Below are 23,871 nucleotides of genomic sequence, written 5' to 3'. Positions count from 1 at the left end.
TCACCTGACCCAAGTCTCGTGGGTTGCAACCCACGAGATTTGATTCACGACCCATGAGATATGATTCACGACCCACGAGACTTGAGTCACGACCCACGAGATTTGAGTCACGACCCACGAGATTTGAGTCACGACCCATGAGATATGATTCACGACCCACGAGATTTGAGTCACGACCCACGAGATTTGAGTCACGACCCACAAGATTTGATTCACGACCCACAAGATTTGATTCACGACCCACGAGACTTGAGTCACGACCCACGAGATTTGATTCACGACCCACAAGACTTGAGTCACGACCCACGAGATTTGAGTCACGACCCACGAGATTTGATTCACGACCCACGAGACTTGAATTGCGACACCGGAGACTTTATTCACGGCCCACGAGACTTTATTTGGGTCCCTTGAGACTCGAGTCGCGACCTACAGAATTTGGAACGCAGCACACGAATTTGAGTTTCCACCCATGAGATTTTTAGTTACCACCCTCAAGATTTGAGTCGTGACCCATGAAATTTGAGTTACCACCCACAAGATTTGAATCACGACCCCTGAGACTTAAATTTTAGGAACAAAAACCTTTGTTTTATGAAGCGGCGCTCATGTCGTTTGCAGGTGGCGCTACAGTGCGACTGCGGTCGCAGAAAGGAAATGGTGGCGTGTGCCGATGCAGCAACTTCCTATCAGAGGTCAGTCGCAGCTCCGTTTTAATTTTTTTAGTTTTTACAAACGCGTGTCAGTGAAGAGCTCCTGTTTCGGCGCCACAGGTACGCAGCCATCGCCATGGCGAGTAAACTGTCCGACATGCAGCTGGGTGACTCCATGGACATGGGCCCCCTCCTCACCAAGAAGGAGCTGAAGCAGACGAGGTAGAGCCGCAGGAGGAAGGACGCTTCTCAATATTTAAACTTTATTGACAAATTTGTTGTTTCTTAAGGCTTCTATTTTAGCATTTTCACGAATTCTTTCCAGGCTGGAATGTGACGAAGAGTGCGCCACTTTGGAGAGAAACCGGCGTTTGGCAGAAGCCCTACAGATAGACTCGACTTCCGACCCCTTTAACACCCGCTCCACCTCCGTGTACAGCGACAGCCTCAAGGAAGATGCCAGGTTGGAAATTCCTCATCATTTTATGGATAAGTTTACATTTTTTTACTGAAATCTCCGTCTTTCCTGCAGGAAAGACCTAAAGTTTGTCACAGAAGTTGAGGAGGAGATCAGGAATATCGTCGAGCTTGCTAATAAGGTTAGATTATTTTCTAAATTTTGCTTTAGAATAAAAAACCTTTATATTGAGGTTCTGTACTTTCCAAGTTTACTCAGATTTGGTCCAAAAACTTTACATAAAGAAGAATCTAAACATTTTTCCTTTGCTTGAATTGGTTCCAACTATGGTTGGGATGTGGGAGAGGAGTACAGCAGCACTCGTTGCTGCTCCTTTAGAGGCCTAAACATCCCTTAAGCGACACCTGGACTTCAGACCCGTACCGAAAAACATACCCTATGTTTTTTCTGTTTCATTCATAATCAGATTCTGAAGGAAGTTTTATTTTGAAAAAAACGCTGGATTCTCTTCACCACATCCGACTTATTATCAGTCAAGTGTGGAAAACAAATCCAGCATTTTTCTTAAATTAAATTAAAATTAAAACCCCCAAGCTAGAAAAATTGACAAAAAAAGGAAAATTTATTTAAGCTAGAAAGAAGAAACAGAAGAACTTCAAAATAAAAGAAAACTGCATTTAACATAAAAATCAGGAGGCTTTACTCCAAATATTTTTTTAGCTTCTACTTTGACAGCTATGGATTAATGGGAAATCTAGATCACATTTTAATGGTTCCTACATAAAATCTCGTGGAAAAATAAATCCTAAAGTTGCTGCAGACGTTTTACAGAGGATTAAGATAAACTTTACCCTCAAAAGTTAAACTGGAAGCTTAAAAAAAAAAAAAAAGAAAGGTCGGACCGATCTGTCTCCAGATTTGTTCCCCGTACAGATTCTATGGACTTTAAATAAAATAATTTAATTAATTTAAGTTTTGATTTGTTGTTTTATCATCAGATGGATCCAGTTCATCCTCTCTGTCACTTTGGCTGATTACAACTTTATTTAAACTATTCTACTGTACAAATAGCTTCATCTGCACCTCCTCTGCAGGGATTTCTGCATGTTTTTTGTAAATGTTGACCTTCTTTAGAATAAATAAGTTTAATGTACATTAGGAATCAGAATTACTCCAGATTTAAGGATCTCAAACCAGGAAACTTGACCTCCAAATCTGACTGTTCAGGGAATTTTGAGGGTAAAATCCTGTTTATGAAGCTCAAAGTTGAATCACGATGGATATCTGCAGGGGAAGCAGCCCAAGAGGAGCCACTGCTTCCCCCCGATGAACCGGGAGCACCGGAAAATCGTCCACGAGCTCGCCGAGGTCTACGGCGTGGAGAGCGTGAGCTACGACAGCGAGCCCAAACGCAACGTGGTCATCACGGCGCACAAGTACGAGTCGAAAAAAGAACTTCCACTCAAACGACAGCCATGATTTTGAGGATGCGTCTTCCTCGTTCACAGAGGGAAGTCGGCCTGTCCCAACTCCAGCCTGACGGCGGTGATAGAGCGGGAGACGGCGGTGAGGGCCCCGCCTCCCATCGCTCATATCAAGCAGCAGAGCAGCAGGTGGGTGTTTGTCAGTGGAGCCGCTCTAGTGTCATTCTGAGGGTTAACGTCTTCTCGTGGTTCCTGCAGAGCGGCGAGTGGAAGCAGCTGGTCCACGGCGCTCAAAGAGGAGCCAGTGATCGACTACTTCGACGTCCAGGACTGAAAATATTCAAACTGAATAAAGAACTGCCTCCATGTCTGCTTCATTTTTCATTCAAATTGATCACTAATAAAGTGGATTCTTCATTTCAGAGCTTCACGTTTGAAGAGTCGTAACTTTGAAGCAGTCGGGGCTTCAGGTTGTTGAACAGCCTGCTAAGCATGTTTTTTTTTTTTCTTCAGGCGCTGGAAGTCTTTTTGTTGGTGGGGAGCCAAAGCTCCTGTAGTAAAGCTTTGCTAGAGGAGGAGGTGGTGGGCGGGAGTGGGCTGCAGCGCAGAAAGAAAGCATTGTTGGAAACTCCACGTTGACCCAGATGTGGTGGCGCTTTCTGCAAAAACTCTAACGCTGCAGAAGAGGAAAGTATTTTCAGATCAGGCCGACCTGATGCAGACTCAGTCGGCCGGCGGGTTTTTCCTCGTTCAAACTCCTGTGAGGTTTGAAGTGTAGATAACCGGGTCGTGTTCTGCTGACATGCAGAGAAACCAGCAGCAGGACGATGAGAACGTCCACAGAGAAGGTGCTCCACGTTTACCATGAAGAGGTTCTTCCACTTTATTGGGTTCTTTCGGTAGAAAATAAGTTCTAAAAAAGCTGTATCGATAATCTATAACATTTTCACAATTCATGTTAAAAAAAAAGATTCAATATTTTATCTGAATTTTTTTTATTATTTTTCTTTAAAGAAATAGTTTCTGCAGAGATTCAAGCTCTGTCTTCAGTATGATGAAATAGTTTCAAAATAAATCATATTTTTCATTGTTTTATGACAAAAAATGTATAAACGTTTGATTTTATGGGCATTACTGTCACAATACTGTTATACTGTTTAATTTTTAATTCTATTGAAGGAAAAACAAACTACTCTATAATTTCAAAATAAAAGCTTTCTTAAAATGTCTGCTTAGGTCAATAAAAGTGAAACATAATTAACAGAATTTAGTCACTTAAAAATGATGGTAAAAAAGCATAATCTTGCATTTTAATTGATTTTTTTAAAGAATAAACTTTTTTTTGTTTGTTTTAAACTCAACTTAAGTCCAAGAACAAAACAGGATATGAGGACAGATCCTGCCAGAATAAAAGCATTTGATCTTTTTCTGCAGCAGATTCTACATTTGTTGGGAATTAAGTATCTAATGTAAATGCTTAAATTTATTTTTTAATTTAAGCATTTATTTATTTCACAAACAAAACTACTTTTTAAAGAAATTTCCAACATTTGTTTAGTTTTATAATTTTTGTGTCTTTAAGATTTGTCTCCTCTGAACAATTTTGAAAATTTTAACATTGATGTAAATTTTATTTATTTGATTAAATGAAGATTGCAAAGGCTGGTCAGGAGAGTTGCAAAAATCAATATATATTAATTAACAGGAGCTTCTACATTTGCATAATGGAACATCACCTAATAAGGTAAAGAAAGAAATGCAGAAACAAGCTATATTTCCTGGTTGATAATTGAAAAATAATCATAAACAGCCAGATGTGTGAGAGTGTGAAAAATAATTTTATTTGCAGATTTTTTTTTTTTATATAAAAAGGTAGAAATTACAATTTTTACACACCAGGTCACCTTAAAAAGGTATAATGCTCCTATTATAGCAACCAAAAACACTATATTATAATTTAGATGTTAAATATTTACTTTAAAAGCCCTATAATCTAGTGCATTAACAGAAAAGATTTCATATTTATAGTAAAACTGATGGACAAAACATTGTAGCATTTATTTTGAAGGTTTGTTTAGTCATGCCCTTCAAAATAAGAGAGTTCGGACAGTCCTGCTTTTTTAATGACAAATAATTTTTAATTAGATAATTATTTAGGGAATTTGTAGATTTTTAAAGGGGTTAAATCATGCATTATAATCGCAATTATCAACAATTTCTATTAAGGGTTCAGTAGAAAAATATGTTTTTCACTAAACTGCTGCTTCTACTTTTGTTTTGTGGCTTTATTGAATTTTTTTCTCTGAATTTTTTTCCCCCAAAATGAGCAGCCTGAAATCAGTTTTCCTCTGTGATTTTTTTATGTTAATACCAAACAGATGGAAATCTCCGCACTGGTCGGTGGGGGTAATTTGACGACGCTCCCTTGCGCGGGTGATTTTTCATTACTGCGAGCCTCCAGCAGAGACCGCGCCTGCGCTCCAGCTCCCTTCCCAACGAGGCTTCACCAATCCCGGCTCCGGCTCCATCCCCGGCTCGGCGTCCCACAGGCCGGCGCTAATAAGTGTCTTAGCTGCCCGGTGATGGGGGAGTGATCGGGACCCGCCGCCGCCGCCGTGTGAAGGGAAGTTCCGTGGAGGCTCCGCGCCGCGCAGGACCACGCCACAGACGCAGACGTCCACAGTTGCTGTTGTTGAGTCGCCTCAAAAAAGCGCAGAGTGATGGAGAGGAAGGTAGGGATGCTCTGATGCGTTAGCTCGCGGGTTTTATTCCACATCTGCTGTCGTGGATGTTCTCCGGCGCGCGCTGCCAGCCGGATCCGCGCGCGCCGGAGTTTTTCCTTTAATTATTACGCGTCTGGGGGGTGAAAACTGCAGGGATTGTGCCCCCTTTTTGGTGGATTGAAAGACATTTAATGTAAGAGGATGAGGGAGTTGAACATGTGGGGGGGCTCCAGCCTGTCCCCCCTCCCGGTTCCGCCGCCGCAGACACCCGCGCGGCTTGTTAACCTTGACTGGTGTGGGAAGCAGACACTTGAAGGGATGCGCGGTGGATCCCTGCCGAGAGTGCGGACTGTACCTTTATTTCACCCCCTCCCTCTCCCTCCATCCCTCACCCCCTCCCTGCACGAGCGCACCAAACAATGAGGGGAAAGCTGGGAGCTCGCGCGCGCGCGCGCGCAGGGCCCCACAAGTGTTTGGAGATCCTGCAGGAAAAGTTTCAGTTTCAGCGCAAATAATCTGCGCCGCGCTCAGCAGTAGGTGTGGAATTTGGGGGTTTCATCTGAAACCACATCTGCTTCTGCTAAATCCCAGGAAAAAAAGAAGGAAAAATGCAGTTTGGAGTTCAGAAGAAGTTTGAATCTAAAGGATTCTGCAGAGGATTATTGAAAAGATTTGTGTCAGATTTAATCTCTGCTAATTTACTTTAAACCATCTGACTAAAATCGACATTTTTGATTAAAATAAAGCTAAAAATAATAATATGTACAAACCATTTATAAGTAAAATAGTTTAGAATGATGCAATAAGACAATATATTTATTTATTTATTCAGACAAAACACATGAAGAAAAGAAATGTTATTTTTAACACATTTAGTGCTAATACCTTTTAGGCATTTAAAGGTAATTTGACTATTTGTGGTTTATTTTGGCTTGTAGAGGCTAAAATAATTAAATATTATTATTATTTGACTCCATAATTTACCCAGGGTAAAAATAAAATACTAACCATACTGGTTAGATAATTAACTGGCTCCCAGACATTATCCACCCAAAATGAAACAAAAAGTATAATCTAAAAAAATGCATGTTCACTAAAACTATATTTAAAAATAGCCAAAGTTTGTTTGTTTTTAACTCAATTCTGAGGTTCAAATTGGACTAACTTTTTACTCCTATTATTGTAACTCACGACACACAAAACAAACAAAAACTCAGGTTAAAAAAAACTAAAATGGGGTTAAAATGAACCCCAAAAAATGGACTGGAAAAGGTTTTTTTTAAACAATTGAAGCAAAAAATGTAAAATAAATCAAAAACAAGACAAAAAAAAAACAAAACAAACACAATTAGTATTGCTCCAAAAATCCAAAAATATATCCCATCAGAAATAACCCAAGAATTGGCTTGAAGAAATAACCCAAACGTTATAACGACCCACTCCAAGGAAAATTGTGTTTTTAACATGTTCTCGTAGCATTTTTCTCATAACTGATGACATATACAGAAGATTAAGTGTAAAACTAAATTTCTGAGTATGCCTTTATTAAAAAGCGTTGGATCAGAGGCAGAGAAAAAACCTTTGGTTTGAAAAAGCTTGGGTTTGTGATGCAGTGGGCGGGGCCAAAGTCTTCACTATAATTCCACTGCATCCACTTCCAGACAAACAGATCCTTTATTTTCCACGTCTAGATAGCTCCGATACAGCTCGCCATTTTGTTACCTTAGCTTTTGCTTGTGAGGTGCTATAAGCTAGCGTTAGAGTGTAAAAACGAATATTTGATGGGAAATCAGCCGAGGCTAACTTCTGCAACGATAGCCCCGCCCACGGCTGAAATTTCTAATGGACTACTGTTGCTCAGCAGAAAATGTGTCCTTAAAGGTTTTTTTGATTTTGGCTAAAAATGTCATAATTAAAAGACCACTGGGAAGTATCTTACTGAAAAAAATATAGTTGAAGTGGGACTTTAAGAAAGTGTCAAATCCAGATTAAGTATGAATATTTATAGTCATCTACATGAAATTAAGACTTAATGTTTGTGGTTAAAAAAGGAAATACATTTTTTTTAAGTTTTTGATATTTTACTAAAAGCAGCTTCAAACGGTTCTAATTTTCTGGATTGATGACAAAATTGAAATCTTTTGGTCTCCAGGTTGTGCTGGGATGCTCTGCTGCTGGTTGAGGAAGAAAATGAGGCTTTTGCTTCAGTTATTGCTGCAGATTTCTAGAACATTTATACGGATGATTAATTGTGATTATTTGTGATTTTCTTCATTGTTTCTGGTCGTTTTCTCCTTTAAACGAGACATGATGAACATGTGATCCTTGCATCAACAATAGGTGCTATGTCCGCTTTTTTACACTGAATTTAACTCGGAATTCATACAATTTTTTGGTGTGAAGACATATAAAAAATAGATTTAAAGGTATTTCTGTGAAACTATTCATAGCGATCATCTTTTTATCTATTCTAAAACTGTTCTCAGTGGTTGAAGACATAGTTTCTGCTGAGCGGCAGGCGTTTACGAGCTCTTTTAAAACATTAGGCGTTCCCGGTGACGCTTAAACACAAAATCTTTATCATTCTGTAACTTTTCAACCGGTTAACGGTTGAAAAGTTACAGAAAATCAAAGAACATAAACACTAGAGCTCCGGTGTTAAAATGATTAAGCTGAATTTTCTCAATATATGTCAGGGGTGTCAAAATCACTCGCACAGGGGCCAAAATCCAAAACAGGCCGAACAAGGTCTACATTTATTGAACACTCTAAAACTAAAATTTGGAAACTTTAAAACCATAACTTTTTATCATAATTATGAACTAGATATATAGCATTATCTGTAATAGTGTGAAAGCTGTTAGCTGAATTTGGAAGCTAACGATGCTAGTGAGAATAGCTGAAGATGCTGAAATTGATAGTTAAAAAATGCTGAAGTTAACAGCTGAAATCACTGAAGCAAATGGCTGAAAACGCTAAACCAGTTACCCAGCTAAAATATTAGCTAAACACCAAATAAAACTAAAAAAAAAAAAAAAAACTTTGGTTAGCCAAAACAGCTAGCATGTAGCTGACATTTTTTGCTTAACTTCAAAATGGCCTAAAAAATGAAAAAAGCTTAAATTAGCCAAAAAAGCTAGTATGTAGCTGAAAAAAATAGCTAAACGTCAACTTAGCCGAAACAACTGAAAAAAAACCTAAATTAGCCAAAACAACTAGTGTGTAGCTGAAACAAATAGTTAAACTTCAACATCGCTTAAGAAATGAAAAAAGCCTAAATTAGCCAAAACAGCTAGCGTGTAAATATTAGCTTATCTCCAAAACACCTTAAAAAGTTTTACAATGCCTAAATTAGCAGAAAGAGCCAAAACAGCTAGCATGTAGCTGACTCCAAAACAGCCTAAAAAAACAAAAGAAAAATCCTAAATAAGCCAAAATAGCTAGTACGTAGCTGAAAAAAATATCTAAACTTCAACATAGCCTAAAAAACTGGAAAAAAACATGCTACATGCTAGCCAAAACAGCTAGCATGTAGCTGAAATATTAGCTAAAATTAAAAAAAGCCTAAAAAAATCTTAGTAAATGCCAAAATAGTCCAACAAGCTAGCAAAATGCAAACTTTAAAACTTTAAAACTGTAACTTTTTAATAAAATTACAAATAATAAAAATGCAGGAGTATTGTTCCAGAATAAATCAACTTAAATCTTCTTTCAATATTTTACTCTCCATAAAAACTTATTTTTTCAAAATTATATAAGTTAGAAATAAGTCCAAGATAACATCAATAAAATGATCTGGAGGGCCAGATTTGACACATGATTTATATCTTCCATCATCAGAAAAATGCAACAAAACTGTGTTTTCATTGGAGTGTTTAGCACCAGTCTCTCATTTCCTCATAAATAAACGTTATTTTATCATCTGCGTAAAATGCTGCAGCTTTGAGCCTTCAGACGGATGCATGCAGGCCTGCGTCTGCATCCTCTGCAGTGATACACAGCACTTCAGAGTTATGCAGGACTTTGTGACTCAGCTGCTCGCCGACTCCAAAGAGAAGCTCTCCGTTCTGATGCCCTATATGAAATAACGCCCATGTTTCAGGATGTTGCATAACCGCTCTGTTTCCAGAAAACGCCATCCTGCAGGTTCTTTAATCTCTTCAAGTTTGAGCTTTTGCTCTGATGGTGCAGCCTGGCTCAGAGTGAAGACAGAGGAACAATCCCATTAGTATGCAGCGTGGCATCACGACTAGAAGGTCTGACGGAGGATCAGGGGATCAAGTCCTTCTCCAGTCTGCCGAGCGCTTAACCTCCTTTTAGGAAAAGGTTCGGTCTTTATCTGCAGAGTTTGTGCAGCCGCTTTCTGAGCAGAAAAGCTTTGTTTCCGAAACAGTCGGTCACCCTGGCTTTGTGTTTGCGGTTATTTCAGGGGTAAACGCACAATAGAGCGCTTCCTTTCCCGCCTGGAGAGGAATGCGTCGACTCAAAGGCCGTTTGTTGCAACAGAAACAAACAGACTCGCTCTGATTTTATGTTATTTTTTATTGCAACCGAAACAATCAGCTCATGATTAATTGAATTTATTGCTTCATGGTTATCAAACTGTTTTATATTCACAGGAATTATTGAAAAAATGTTTTTAAAATGCATTATGTATGGAAAGGTTTATGGTTTAAAATCAGATTTTTTTTTCCACTTTTATGACAAAATCTGGGTACTATTTTTCCTGAAGCTCTCCTCACACCTCAGATTATACATTTTACCAGTTTAAACCTTCAAAACTTCATAATATAAAATGTTTTTATGTGATTTATTAGTATTTTATTGTTCCAGTTTCCTGTTTCCAGCTGATGGAAGCTGATCAATAACGCTCAGAGCTCATCAATTGATATGTTCTTCTCACACAGACGAGCATTAATCTGGTTTTATTTTAAATACAAAATAAAACGTTTAAATCAAAGAAATGACAGAATTTAAGCTTATTTTTTAAGTAAGTTTGCAAAATCGGAATAAAAGAAAATCTATTATTTTTTTATTCTATTCTAAGCTAAATTTTTTTCTTTTTTGAATAAAAAACGATATATTTTAAACTGATATAGTTGGAGTGATCATAAATAAAGTTGTCCATATCAGTTTATTGAACTCATTCGAATTTCCAAAATAAATAAGTAATATTATTTAATTAATTATTGATTTTTCGTTGTACAATTTAATTTAAAAAAAAACAATATATCAGTTTGTAGCTAGTTTTCTTTCAAGCTCAACACATTATGGTTATTTAATAATAAAATACAGTAAAAAAAAGAAGAAAAGTAAACTTATGACTGCTGTTGTATGGTTTGCAAGTGCTACCCTCCCCCACTCTCGCTGCCCCCTTTTGCCCCGCCCACGTTAGCTTAGAACAGCGGTGTCCAAAGTCCCTTTGGTTTAATCTCCATAGCAACCATTTAATTATTTGGTTGCCTGGGGGTGATGAACACGTCTATGTAATTTTTAAAAGAATCAGCAAAAGTAAATTTTTGGATTTCCTTGGCAACAGAGATTTTTTGTTAACCACGGTCACATTCCATATATGTTCATATCGTATGTCCTATCGTTTCATTCAGCTTGAGTCAGCGATTCATGTGTTCAGTTTTCACAATATTCTGGTAAAAAATGTACGAGTAACCGGGGAATGCTACTTTTGCTAGCTTTACATGCTAACGTTATTCAAAACATACAAACTTTAAAACCAACACTTTATCCCAATGATGCTCGAGGAGTTAGGAGGCGATAGATTGAAATCCTAGGAGGAGTTTTTGGGAAAATTTAAGATGGCGGGGTCAAAGGTCAACAAAACTTTGGTTGTGGTTTGTAGACTTAAGGTTGTCTCCAAGTTCCTTCACTTCTCTCTATTTGACATTTTGTAGTGCTGTCCGAATCAAAAATACGAAAATCCTCCAGAATTCTCCTCAAAAAACCAGTGTGTGTCCATGTTCACTAGATTTGGGAATATAGACCACAATGCATTGCGTTTGAATATTTTTGCAAATTGTCCGATATTTCTAATGTTGAGGGAAAATGTCAGATATTTCCAACATTGAGGGATTATGTCTGATATTTCCAATATTAAAAGAAAATTTCAGATATTGAGGAAAATGTTAAATATTTCTAACATTGAGGGATAATTTCCAATATTGAGGGATAATATCCGATATGTCCAATATTTCCAAAATTGAGGGATAATTTTCGATATGTCCGATATTTCCGATATTGAGAGAAAATTTCAGATATTGAGGAAAATGTTAAATATTTACAATATTGGGGGAAAACGTCCGAAACTCCCAATATTGAGGGATCGTTTCCGACATTGAGGGATAATGTCTGATATTTCCAATATTAAGAGAAAATGTCAGATATTGAGGAAAATGTTAAATATTTCTAACATTGAGGGATAATTTCCAATATTGAGGGATAATATCCGATATGTCCAATATTTCCGATATTTAGGGACAATGTCCAATATTTCCAATATTGACAGAAACTGTTGGATATTTCCGATATTAGGAAAAAAATTCAAATATTTCCGATATTGAGGGAAATTTTCAGAATTTTCCACTCTTTAGGAAAAATGTTCAATATTTCCAATGTTGAGGGAAAATGTCTGATATTTCAGATATTTAGGGAAAATATCAGATATTTCCAATATTGAGAAAAATTTCAGATATTTCTGATATCGAAGGAAATATTTCAGATATTGAGGGAAAATGTAAAAATTGGAAAAAAAACGCACTTTGCCGCAAAATGGCTCCCATAATAATCATAAAACCTCCTTTGGATATCCCAGATAATTGTGTTTAGGTTCTGTTAGTGTATTTTAAAACTATTTTTGTCAAGCCGATTTTGGCCTGGTTCATTTTTTCTTGTGAGTTTTTAAATTTGTGGAGGTGGTAAAATGTGTTGCTCTATTACGCAGAAAGGAAGAAGAATTGTGGAAACAGTCTGGTCCTTACAGGACGAGACAAGAAATCAAAAATATCAAATTTATTGGTTTATTTTCCTTCTTTCATTTTGTTAGAAGGAATTGATCCTGGTGTTTTCTGTTAAACCTTATCAGCTTGTTTGGTTCCTTTTGTTTGTTTTAGCCGATCATGGATTCCTGTGATAAATAATGTCTTATAGGAGGAACAGTTTTGTTAGTTTGCTCTGATCTGACGTTGTCATGGTTTCCTGATGACTCTTTTTCTTCTAAATCCCAAAAATCGTTTTTAAAAGCAGACAGAGCAACCCACTGAGCCGTGACTTGTTCATGCTGGGCTCCTGCCTGCACCAACGCTGGCCTGGTTCTGTCGGCTCGGCCTCTCGTCCGGCTCTGGCAGAGCGGTGCTGAAAGCTCGGGGCTGACTCAGACGGAAGCGAGAAGACCTCTCCAGCCTCTGCGGCTCGCCTTTTTTTTCCTTCAGCTGCAGCATCGATCCTGACTCAGGTCACCAGCTGCTGTTCCACTTTGCAACCCGTTAAAGTCGGGGTTGCTCTCACGCGATTGGCTGCCGGAGTGCAGAGCAGATTATCCCGTTGCCATGGCTACAGCAAACAGGAAATGCCTGGGGCAGGTAGAGCCGCAGGCAGACGAGAAACTTTCTTTTTTTCTCTCTCCGCAGCATCGTCTCTCCATCTGCTCCTCTTTACAGGAGCTGCAAAGGCTTCTGGATAAAAGGTGCTTTGTCCCAAACAATCCCTGAAATCCAAGGTCGACACCGGACTCCCTCCCGGGTTTGATGCCCAAAATACCTCCTCAACAAAAACATCCATTTTCTCAAACTTTAATCGGCGAGTCTCAGCAGATGCTCTTTTCTTCTCCGCCGCAGTGGGATTTTTCTCCTTTCTCTGCCGGTTCCTCTTCACTGGCCGCCCAAACGCACCTCGGCTCCTCCTAATCTCCTCGGCGAAAGTGCTTTGTCGACCCTCTTTGATGGCTATTGAGTTGAGAAGTCTGGCCTCTAACCAGCCCAGATTTGTTGAAGTGACGGGGCCCCGGCAGCCCTTTTTTCCTGCCCCCGTTTTCGTCCATATTCCCCCCTCATGTACCCCACCCGATGAGGGCGGGTTCATGCGAATGCGTTGCTACTGGAAACTAGGGGTGTGTATTGACAATATGATACGTTATCGCGATAAATGTCGTAAAAATATCCAAACATCAGCACCTAAAACCAGGTGAAAAAGTAAAGAAAACATCTAATTTGTGGATTCTTTTGGTCGAGGTTCTGATGCGTTCAAACCTGCATTCTCTTGATCACACGTGTCAAAGTCAAGGGGTGGGGGTAGTCAAGGGGCCTTGACTACCCCCACCCCGTTTATGCCTTTTGGCATTTACCAAGATTTTTTCAGCTATTTTGGAGTTTAGCTAATATTTCAGCAACATGCTAGCTGTTTTAGCTAATTTAGGCTTTTTTCAGTTTTTTAAGCTAAGTTTTTTTTCTATGTTTTTTAGGCTAATTTGACATTTAGCTAATATTTTAGTTCGCTATAAGATTCAACATTTTCAGCTATCAATTTCAGCATCTTCAGCGGCCAAATTCAGCTTACAGCATTCACATTAGCATTATAGCAGGTAATGCGATAGATCTAGTTCATAATTATGTCAAAAAGTTACATTTTTAATTTTTTTAAAATGTAGTTTTAGAGTGTTCAATAAATGTTCATCTTGTTCAGCCCGCGACTTAAGGTGTGTTTTGGATTTTGGCCCCTGTGTGATTGAGTTTGCTGAAAAATGAAGAGCAGGGGTGGAAAAAAAAAATCGAGATTTTCTGTGTATTTATTTATTTATTTATTAAAGATTTGTTGTTCTTGTGGCTCCTAAAAAACGTCAGGTTTATTTTATTTTTGGCTAAAAACGGCGTAACCATAATTAAAAGACCACTGGGAACGCTTTCAAATTCTAGGTGTGTGTAATGGCAATACGATACATATCGCGATACATGTTTCACGATACGATACGCATCACGATATCCCATGACTGTCCCAGAACAATTTTTAACAAATCTTTTGAAAGAGTATGACTTAGAAAAAACTCTACCTGAATAATAATATGTTTTTCATTGTAATAAAATAATAATTATTTTATTTAAGGATTATAACGTTAAGCATTGCAACTGTATCTCAAATTCATGCTGCTTTTCTTTTGGCAAATTAAGAAATATTTGTTCCTAACATTGTCTGATTTCCACAACAAAATATTTTTCAGTATAAGGAAAAATAACAACCAATAAGGTTGTACAAGGAAATAAAGTGCTGTTCATTTCCAAGATAGAGAAAAACAGTTCAGGAGCCTGAACTTCAAAAATAAGGGGAAGAAAACGGTCAATTCTTTGAATAAAAGTATCACCTACTGAAATACCGCGATATTTAGTTTTATCGATTCTTCCCTCCTGCTGGAAACTGCTGGTTATTGATACGGTTTTATTCCCCCTGCTGCCTCTTTCCAGAGTAAAATGATCAAACGTCGGTTCATTTTTAATTCCTGAAGTGGAAAATTTTGGTGCATTTGCTTTTGAAAGGATGAAATCTCCACATTTTTACTGCTTTTATTCCCGTCGTTGGGAGAAACTCTGCATCAAATTCAGTTCTGGTTACCATGACGATACAAACAGCCTGACGACTTCAGAGGGATTTGTTTAATCCTAACATCCTGCAGCTCTGCACAGAAATGTTTTTATATGGGAAAAAAACTATCATGTTATTTTGTTGGTTCCTTGCAGAGAATCGGAAAATTAAGAATCCATGGTGGAGAAGTTGACTCTTATCCTCGTCCATGTTTAAGCTTAGTTAAGTGTTTGGGTCAGCACTGACAAAATTAAAAGTTTTTAATTTGTTAAAACTTAAAATTAATTTATTCAAACAAGGTTTTTTGACTTCGTCAGGAACCTTGATTTCAACCAAATACTATTTTTTATTCTAAAATTCTCCGATTAAAACGTTGTCTTTTCTGGTGTTCGGGTCGGTTTTGACCCGGTTATATAAGATAACTTTATAAAGCAATAATAAAAATCATTAGTGGATTTCAGCCACCTTCTCTCTCAATCATGAGAGCTTCAGGGGATTCTCATTTGTTGCAAAAAAGCTAAATAAACAAACTGACTTTTCTCTGATTCAACTTTCTTATACTTTTGGAAGATGTGAGTGATTTCTAAAAATATAATCCAAAACATGATAGAAGTTACTAGAGTTAAATCAATAAATTAATTCCACAATGTGTTCTAACCCATCAGTTTGATACAATAACTTTTGTTTTATTTACACGATTCTCTTGATGTTGTTTTTTTAGTTTTTATTGAAATCTACATGCATAATTATTATTATTTTAAGGCCCAGAGACCCTCAGAAAAAATAAAATAACCAAGAGATGATAAAAAAATGGATGAAAGATGATTGTTTTTTAAAGCTGATTTAAGACCCAGGTCATTTACATCGTGAATGTAACAGAAAGTTAACACAAGAATCTTTTTTTCTTTGTTTAAAGCCGATAAAAAATGTGTTTTTTACATGTTTTTGTGGCTTTTTTCTGATGATGGACAAATATAAATACATTTCTGTATTTATTTAGTCAAATTGTTGTGATTTAGGAACAAATTGCATTTTAAAAAGACCGTATTTGTGACATAGAAAATATTCTGGGCGGGCCTTAAGCTCCGCCCATTTCTGATGCATCCACTTGTAGAGGACGATTGATTTTCCTCGTCTTTTTTTAGTCGAGCTGAATGTTTTTGTCTCGTTGTCTTCCTTTAGGCTTTATATGCTTTTTATTTTAGAGGAGTACCAGCTTTTTAATAACTCGGCTGTTTGATAAGAACATTTCCAAACAGAATGAGGTTTTTAAAGACTTTCATAATACCCTTAGAATCTAAGCTAACATAAAAACAAAAATGTGTGCATTGGAATCGATTCAAACTGTAACTGAATACAGGTCATTTGTAATCTAAATTCTTAATTTTGTGCATGTTTTCTGTTAGTCAACACCAAAAAAACAATATAAATGTTTAATTTTTGATCTTAACTTCTCTCATTTTAAAAAACAAATTTATTTAACTCAATTTAAAACAAAAAATATATATTTTGTTCTTGTTTTAACCCGTTCAGACTATTAAAGGCGGAAATGTATTACAATGGTAACCCCGGATATGCAGCTATGTGGGTTAAAAGTATTTGATTAGTTCATATAACTGTCAAAGTTGCATAAACTTGGCTCATTAACGATAGAAAACAGTTTATCTGCTTGTGCTGCCTTCAAAATAAGAGTTTAATTGATTTTTCAATTAATAAATTGAACTCCTAAAGTAAAAAAAAATGCAGTTCTGCATCAACTGGCACTGAAATAAACATTCTTTTGGCATGATTTAAATTCAATTTGACATAATAATTTAGCAAAAAAATAATAATTTAAAGTTTTTTGTGGTTCATGGGATGAGCTCTCTGCCGCCCTCGTGTGGCCAAATATAGAATAGTTATCATTTAAAACATATTTTTTTTTATTTCTTTTAAAGTTGCATTTAAATTTTTTTGTGATTGATGATTTTCTTTTCCTTTATTTTAGAGATAAGCATGCCCCCCCTTGCTTCTTTGCGCCCCCTGTTGGTCAATAATGAATACTGCAGCTCCTCTATATAATCTCCCTCCAACCCCCTGTCTGCTTCTCAGGGATATTACCATTTGTGAGACTGATTTGCCTCGCTGAGGTGGATGGTGGGGGTCTAGTAGGGGGTACTTCTTGCACTGCTGGGTCTCTTTGTTGCCACTGGTGTCGCTGGAGACGCAGCAGACGGACACTTTCTGCAGATCTGCACTGAAAATCACGGCGGCTTTGAAGCTTTGACCTTGCAGAAAATTGCAATTTATGGGTCTTTTTAGCTGATGTAGGAATTGTCAAAGACAATTTTTTGTTGTTGTTGTTTTATGGTCAATATATTACCAGAGATTTTGGAAAAAAAAATGAAGCATGAAAATGTGAATAATGAGGCAACAGAAACAGATTTTACAGTCAAGGTTGGAGCTCAGCTGCAGTTCTCTCATCTCACCAGCAGAGGTCGCCAGCAGTCAAATTAAAGTCTATCAAAAGAATAAGATGACTCATTTTAGAGGTGAAGTTGATCCTGAACTTTCTAGTAAATGTCATTAAAATAAAATGTTTTAAATAATTTATTATTTTATTAATAATTATTTTGTTATTGGCCCTCAGAGACACTTCACCTCCTTTGTCATTCAAATAACCTCATGAATATTTTACCGCTCTGGTGTGACGGCGGGGGTCTGAGGGGGGTCCTCCTCAGAGGATGATGCTTCAGATTGGGGGGGGGGTACCTTGCTGTGGCCCCTGGCCTGATAAGTGGGTGAAAGGTAAAGGCTGCTGAGGCGAGGGGAGGAAATGATGAAGGACCGAACAGGAAGTGGAGGTGCTGTGGACGGGAGCTTCCTCCTCCTTTAAGAGCCCAATGTCCTTTTTTGAGAATGAGCCCCGGCTCCAGCAGGAGCGGCCGCCCGTCCCTCCCCAGCCCCCGTTCCACAGCATACCCTTATCTACCAATGGAATGCAACAGCTGTGTGGGGGTGCGGCAGCGTGGGCTGGCTGAAACCCCCCTGCCAGACCCCTCGCGTGCCCCCCTCCCTCAATACACTCCACCTCCGAGCTGGCGAGCGACGTGCCGGGGCTCCTGAAAGGCGGCTCGGCGTCGAAGGGAGGCAGATCCGCTCCACGTTCAGGGGGAGAGGGAGGGAGGAGAGAAGGAGTCAGGGACAGGCAGTGCTGAAGAGGAGAGCACAAAGAGAAGGAAAGTGGAGCAGGGGAGGGGAACAGGAGGCTGGCTGAAGGGAGAGGGAAAGACAAAAGAAGGAGAGGGGAGACGCAGCGGGGTGAACGGAGGGGAGCGAGGAGCAAATGGCTACGGAGGAGACGGCGGGGGGAGCCAGGAAAGCCACCAAGAGCAAACTGTTTGAGTTCCTGGTCCATGGAGTGGTGAGTGGCGCTGTCCGTCATTCCTGCGAGGCGAGCTGGGCTCTGGCATGCATGTGTGTGCATGTGTGTGTGTGTGTGTGTGTGCGCGCAGCGGCGGTCTGTGTGAGATAAAGCCGGCCATGTGAAGGTTATTTCCAGCTCCGCCTGTCAGGAGATGGTCTGGGAAGTGGAGCAGCATGGATGGAGGGACGGATGCTGAGCAGGAGGAGAAGCTGCAGAAAGGCAGCCAGCTCCGGCTAACGGGGGCTGCTGAGCACGCCTGGCTGAGAGGGGAGAAATCAGAACGCCACTCGGGTGGAGGAGGAGGAGGAGGAGGAGGAGGAGGTGATGGAGGGGGGTGTTCTGCTTCCAGCTGCTGGTTGGTGGAAGGATTTGAACCTGTAAGGTCACGAGACGAGCGGATGTAGTATTGTAGACGGAGCCGCTCCTGGAGATCATGCAGAACAATCGGCTCATTCATGTGAGGATGAGCAATGTCAAGTGCTGCTCACGGTGAAGCGCTTCGGTGGGACGGGCGGGACGGGACGGCAGGGCAGCACATGGACCGGTTTGTTTTGGTGCGGAGCTGCAGGGGAGGGGGGCAGATATCCACATGTTCCACATCCATCACCTTTGGATTATTTCAAGAAAAGACTAAAATATCTACATTTATTTAAGAAAATAAAGCATGAATTGAAACATTTTTACAACTTTTACTCATAATGAACTAAAAAAATTAAAGTTTTTTTGTCCACATTAGAAAATCAGTTGTTTTAATTTAGATAAATGAATCAAACAACTACAAATATTTTTTATCAAACAATAGAATTTGAAATTTGTTTCAGTATTTCCATTAAAAAAACGTGAAAATTAGCTTTAATTTTTTTGCTTTTTTATTCTTTCAAACTGTCTCAAGGTGAAATCTTCAAAAGTTTCCAACTAAAAAGGGAATTAAATATTTATATTAGAAACAACTAAATATATTAGACAAAAAAATGACAGTTTTAGCAGCTTATAGAAAAAAATTGTCTTTACTTTTGTCAAATTATTTAAATTTTCATGGATTTCCTTTGTACTTTTTACTTATAATTGCAGTAACTTGCAATTATTATGACTTATATTAAAAGATTAATCTCAGAACTTTTACTTTTCCTTTCATTTCATTCATTTTAAAAAAAGAAAAAGTAATTGATACCAAGAAAAATATAATTTTTATAAATATTGATCAACATCAATTAATATTAGATCTTCTTCTGACCTATTTTCAAAGCTTTCCCTCTTTTTTATTTAAGATTATACAATTTTTATCCAAACTTGTCTTTTTTTTTAAGAAATAACTTCTCCAGAGTGATGGGAGTTATTTACATGGAGGAAGCCTGCCTCTACTTCCCATCATCCATCTGTTTACAAGCTTACAGCCCTCAAAACTAACATTACCAGTGCAAAAAAACAAGTGGCGAGCAAAATCGGAAGTATCCAGCCGAAAAAACGCACATGGATCTAGTCGTCTACAACATCTATAAGCTTTTTCTAACTAAATTGTTTGTCTGCTCCTGATTCACAACGATTGGAATTAAGAACATACTCACAAATGCAATTTAACGCTTCATTTTCGTAACATTTGTCCTCCATCTTTAGAGAAAAGTCACAAGAGCATGTTAAAAAAACATTAATTTTATTGGATATTTTACTAAAATTTTATGTTTTTTATATGGCTGAGTTGATAAAACCGATGTTAGCTTGATAGATCAATAATCAATTCATAAAAATATAGCTCGATCTAGCATGTAAAGCTAAAGTCTGCTAGCTTGATGCTAACGTTTAATGGAATTTCCCATAGGACGGCTAATGCTAACGTTCCATCCACCTAAACATATATTTCTGACTAAATGAACATATTTATGAACTCTATAAGTAAATCTTTTTAAAGTAGGTCTAAAAAATGTTTTTCTTTTGTTCATACATTCTTCTTCTTCTGGAATAAGGTGTAATGCTACAGTGTGATCGCCACCTAGTGGCCAAACTGAAGAGAAACCATGTAACACTGTGTGCTAATTTTAACAATGTTATTTTTTCACTAGTATTAGTTTAATATGAATATATTCAAACTATATAGTAGATTATTAATGTATTTCTAAACAAATGTGTCTAAATGTGTAAACTCAAAATGGAATTAAATTGAATTTTGACAAGCAAAAAAATATCAAATGGATTCAGGCTTTTGTGAATTGAATTGAATAATTTCTGGAAATTATTGTTGATACCCGGTGCTAGTTTTATAAATAAGTATAAATCAGTTCTTTTATTAACTAAATGTAATATTTTTACAGTTAAACTCACATAAATACAACCCCAGAATACATCACCTTTTCTTTTAAAAATGTTTTTTTAATGTGGTAATTTTTTAAAATTATATTTCATATTTTTTTTTGGTGTAAAACGACCTTGACAGTCTAGAAAGGTGCCTAATAAAGAAAAAAAATGTATTATTTTTGTTAATTTTTAAAGTTTAAAGTTCCCACACTTATTAGAGAAGCAATTATTGGAGCTAAATTAATTGTAAAATAACAAATAATTCTCTATAAATGTAGAATTTGAGCTTTTTGTGACAATAATTCCTATAAATGTGGATCACATTTGAAAACTTCTCTTTTTGTTTCGTTGTTGTGGAACAATAAAGTTGTCTTCTGGAGCTGCTCCAGCTTCCTGTAAGTTTGTGGAACCGGCGCTTCGACGCCTTTGGATTGAGGCATTGCGGCTCTGACAGGAGCGGTCAGGACGCGGGTTTGAGCCCCTCTCTGGGAAACAATGGAGCAGGTGATGGATGATCCAGACGAGCGTCCTCTCAACAGACCAATTAACCTTGATGAGACTCTGGCTGCTCCAAGCCAAATATTTCCCTCTGCTTCTTTTCTGTCTTCAGAGCTGGAGATGGAAAAGTCTTGTCATAATAGTCGGTGTGTAGAGCCGGTTAGAGAAATATTTACACCACGGGGTATGGGGATGATTCGGTGACCACGTCGTTCCTTTCATGGGCTAATAGTGTGTGTGGGGCGCCGCCGGCACAGCTCCTGAAGGTCGTGGCGTTCCAGCCCTCCCAGCAGCGTTTGGCCGAGCTCCTTTTGGAGGGTTGATGGGGAGGCTGAAGTCTTCTCCTCATTATCTGCCTTACCCCCCCCCCCCCCCCCTGCTGTCTAGAGATTGCATGAGTGTGTGTGTGTGGAGGTCAGCGATGGCCGCGGTGAAGGGAAAATCCTTCCAGCGCTCTGCGTGGGAAACCCGGAGCAGCCAAAACATGAAATGACACGCTGTATCTGAAACCTTCTGAGAGAACCTCTCCTATCCTTCACCGACGTTTGACGCCTGTGGTGGTTTCAGGAGGATTTTTCCCTATTTGGAAAGAAATTCAGCTGCTGTTTGTCTTTTTATTAAATAGTTTGAAGCGTTTATTGGATAATCCTCTGAGATTCAAGAGTCACGAAATTACTTTTTTACAAACAAATATTCATCCTGCTGGCTAACGTCTTTGTTTTTATTAAACTTGATTGCAAATGTAAAAAAAAAAAGGGCAATCTTCTAACTTAAAGTAAAGAAAACGTCTAATTATTGTATCCTTTTGATCGAGGATCTGACACTTTTAACCTGCACTCCTTAGAATGGCCAGCAGGGGGTGCAAAGTCGAGATTTTTCTGTATTTTTATTTATCTATTAAAGATCCACTCCGATAAAAATTGTGTTTTTGGTGTTCTTGTAGCTTCAAGCTTTCAGGAGAAGGGAAAGGAACGGTTGATGTCAGCAGTCCCGCCCACAACTCAGAAGTGAACTCCTGCTGCTCTGCAGAAACTATGTCTTAAAAAACGATCAGCTTTTTTAGATTTTTGCTAAAACAGCATAACCATAATAAAAAGACCACTGGGAATGCTTTTAAACTATAGAAGTGTGTATTGGCAAGAGTCGATATGATACATATCGCGATATATCTCACAACTGTACCAGAATAATTTTTTTAAAGAGTATGACTTAGGGAAAAAAACTTTACTTGAATATAAATACGTCTTACATTGTAATAAAATTGTAAAATTGATTTTATTTAATGATTAAAATGTTTAAGTTTCTTTCACCCACAAATTCTTGGTGCTTTTCTCACCTAATGAAATATTGCGATATATCGGCAAATCGAGTCTTCCCTACAGCCCTACTAGATTAGATCATAAGATGATCAGAGTGGGTCTTAGCCATAAAAGGATCTTTTTCTTTACATTTTTGGAATTTCATCCCTGTTAGCAGGATATGATGTCATCAAATTCATTATAAAATTGAAAAAAACAAAAGTAGGGCGACAATTGTCTGAAAACCCTGAATAGATTGTTGTCGAAACCAACAATTAAAAGACGAAAATTGTTTTTTTTTTTTTTTGGTTATTTTTTTTTAGAAAACTTTGTCTAAAACAGAATAAAATAATGATTCAACCCCTAAAACACCCCCCAAAAAACTCAACAATTGTTCATTTTTGTAATAAAACTGTAACATTAGAGCAAATGAGAGCTTCTGCCTATGTATCAATCCCCTAGTGGTAACTTAGAGAACTGCACATTGTTTTTAACAGGCTTCAGTCTGGAAGACAAAGCCTGTCAGAGCTTAAAAAAATCCTTCTAACTTGTTGTCAGTTGTTAAAGTTTTGTTCGTTTTATTTTTCAGATGTAACTAAATGTAATTTTAAAGACCCCTTTAGTCGTATTTAAGTTCAAATATATTCACATTTATTGTAGAAGATAATTGATTGTTTTGTTAAAAAACTAAATTAATGCATTTTTGACCAATTTTTCTAAGATGTTTTCCTTTATTAAGTACTGTGAATGTGAACTGGAGCTTTAGGAAAACAAACTGAATGAAGCGTCAAAGTTAGGTCCCTATAAATAATGTTTTGTCTGCTGTGAGCCACTAATTCAAGTATTTTAAAGCTAATTTTGACTTGTAGACGCATCAGTTCTTAAAATCCACTTTACTTATTCAATACAAATACAGGATTGGCAGTTTGTAGTTCAGTGAAATGACTTGGACTCTGATCATCCTTTGATCTATTTAAAACAATCCATTTTACATATCATTAAGCCATTTTTAGCCAAAATTAAAAAAAAAAAAAAAAGTTTTCAAGGACATAGTTTCTGCAGATATTCAACACTAAGTTGTGGGCAACACCACCCCCACTTCCCGTCATCCATCTGTTCAAACGGTCTCCTGCTAGCTTACAGACCCCACATCACCAAGCGTATATATATATATATATATATATATATGTGTGTGTGTGTGTGTATTGAGCTGCTTCTCCAGTGTTTTCTAAATGTAAGACCTGTTTGTAAAATGTAAATGAGGCATTTCTTGTGCTGCATTCAGGAGCATCATAGTTGGTCACAGAAGAGCCTGACTCTGATGTCTGAGGAGATCCTTTTGAAGCCTTTGTGGGACTCTGTGCAAACATACACTTTGCTGCCGCGTGTTTAGGACTGTGTGGGTTAAGTTTGGCCTCGTCCAATCCCTGCAGCCTGCCCAGAGATGCCAGCACACTTCTCAGATATCCGTCCACATGGCAGATTCGATTGCTGCCCGGCTGCCTGGCAGCGCTCCGGGCAGCGTGTTGGAGTCGGTTCAGAAGGTCAGATTCTAAAGCGCTGCTCATTGTGTGTGGATT

General features: G+C 38.0%; 2 protein-coding genes and 1 long non-coding RNA gene across 11 annotated transcripts in view; 2 read left to right on the top strand and 1 right to left on the bottom strand.

Annotated features, from left to right (window-relative positions):
* The window catches only part of nfx1 (nuclear transcription factor, X-box binding 1), a 13,009-nt gene extending 10,090 nt beyond the window's left edge, over window positions 1–2,919 (top strand). For all 6 annotated transcript variants that reach the window (XM_024280076.2, XM_024280077.2, XM_024280080.2 and 3 more), the window contains exons 18-24: window positions 622–695; window positions 774–875; window positions 979–1,116; window positions 1,186–1,252; window positions 2,362–2,507; window positions 2,580–2,684; window positions 2,754–2,919. In XM_024280076.2, coding sequence (XP_024135844.1) covers window positions 622–695; window positions 774–875; window positions 979–1,116; window positions 1,186–1,252; window positions 2,362–2,507; window positions 2,580–2,684; window positions 2,754–2,829 — 708 coding nt within the window. In that variant the 3' untranslated portion in view covers window positions 2,830–2,919. The remainder of the gene's footprint in view (window positions 1–621; window positions 696–773; window positions 876–978; window positions 1,117–1,185; window positions 1,253–2,361; window positions 2,508–2,579; window positions 2,685–2,753) is intronic.
* The window catches only part of LOC112151271, a 43,482-nt gene that overhangs the window by 3,849 nt on the left and 15,762 nt on the right, over window positions 1–23,871 (bottom strand). The window lies entirely within an intron of this gene.
* smarcd3b (SWI/SNF related, matrix associated, actin dependent regulator of chromatin, subfamily d, member 3b) overlaps window positions 4,861–23,871 on the top strand; it is a 47,247-nt gene continuing 28,236 nt past the window's right edge. Inside the window, exon 1 of one of the 4 annotated variants that reach the window (XM_024280084.2) lies at window positions 4,861–5,227. In XM_024280084.2, coding sequence (XP_024135852.1) covers window positions 5,216–5,227 — 12 coding nt within the window. In that variant the 5' untranslated portion in view covers window positions 4,861–5,215. Of the gene's footprint in view, window positions 5,228–17,846; window positions 18,204–23,871 lie in introns of those variants that run through there. The other 3 variants (XM_024280083.2, XM_024280086.2, XM_024280085.2) reach the window with 3 other exon arrangements.

The sequence above is a fragment of the Oryzias melastigma genome, linkage group LG20, assembly GCF_002922805.2.
Source record: "Oryzias melastigma strain HK-1 linkage group LG20, ASM292280v2, whole genome shotgun sequence".
Classification (NCBI taxonomy): Eukaryota; Metazoa; Chordata; class Actinopteri; order Beloniformes; family Adrianichthyidae; genus Oryzias; species Oryzias melastigma.
This window is presented reverse-complemented; position numbering and strand designations above follow the sequence as displayed.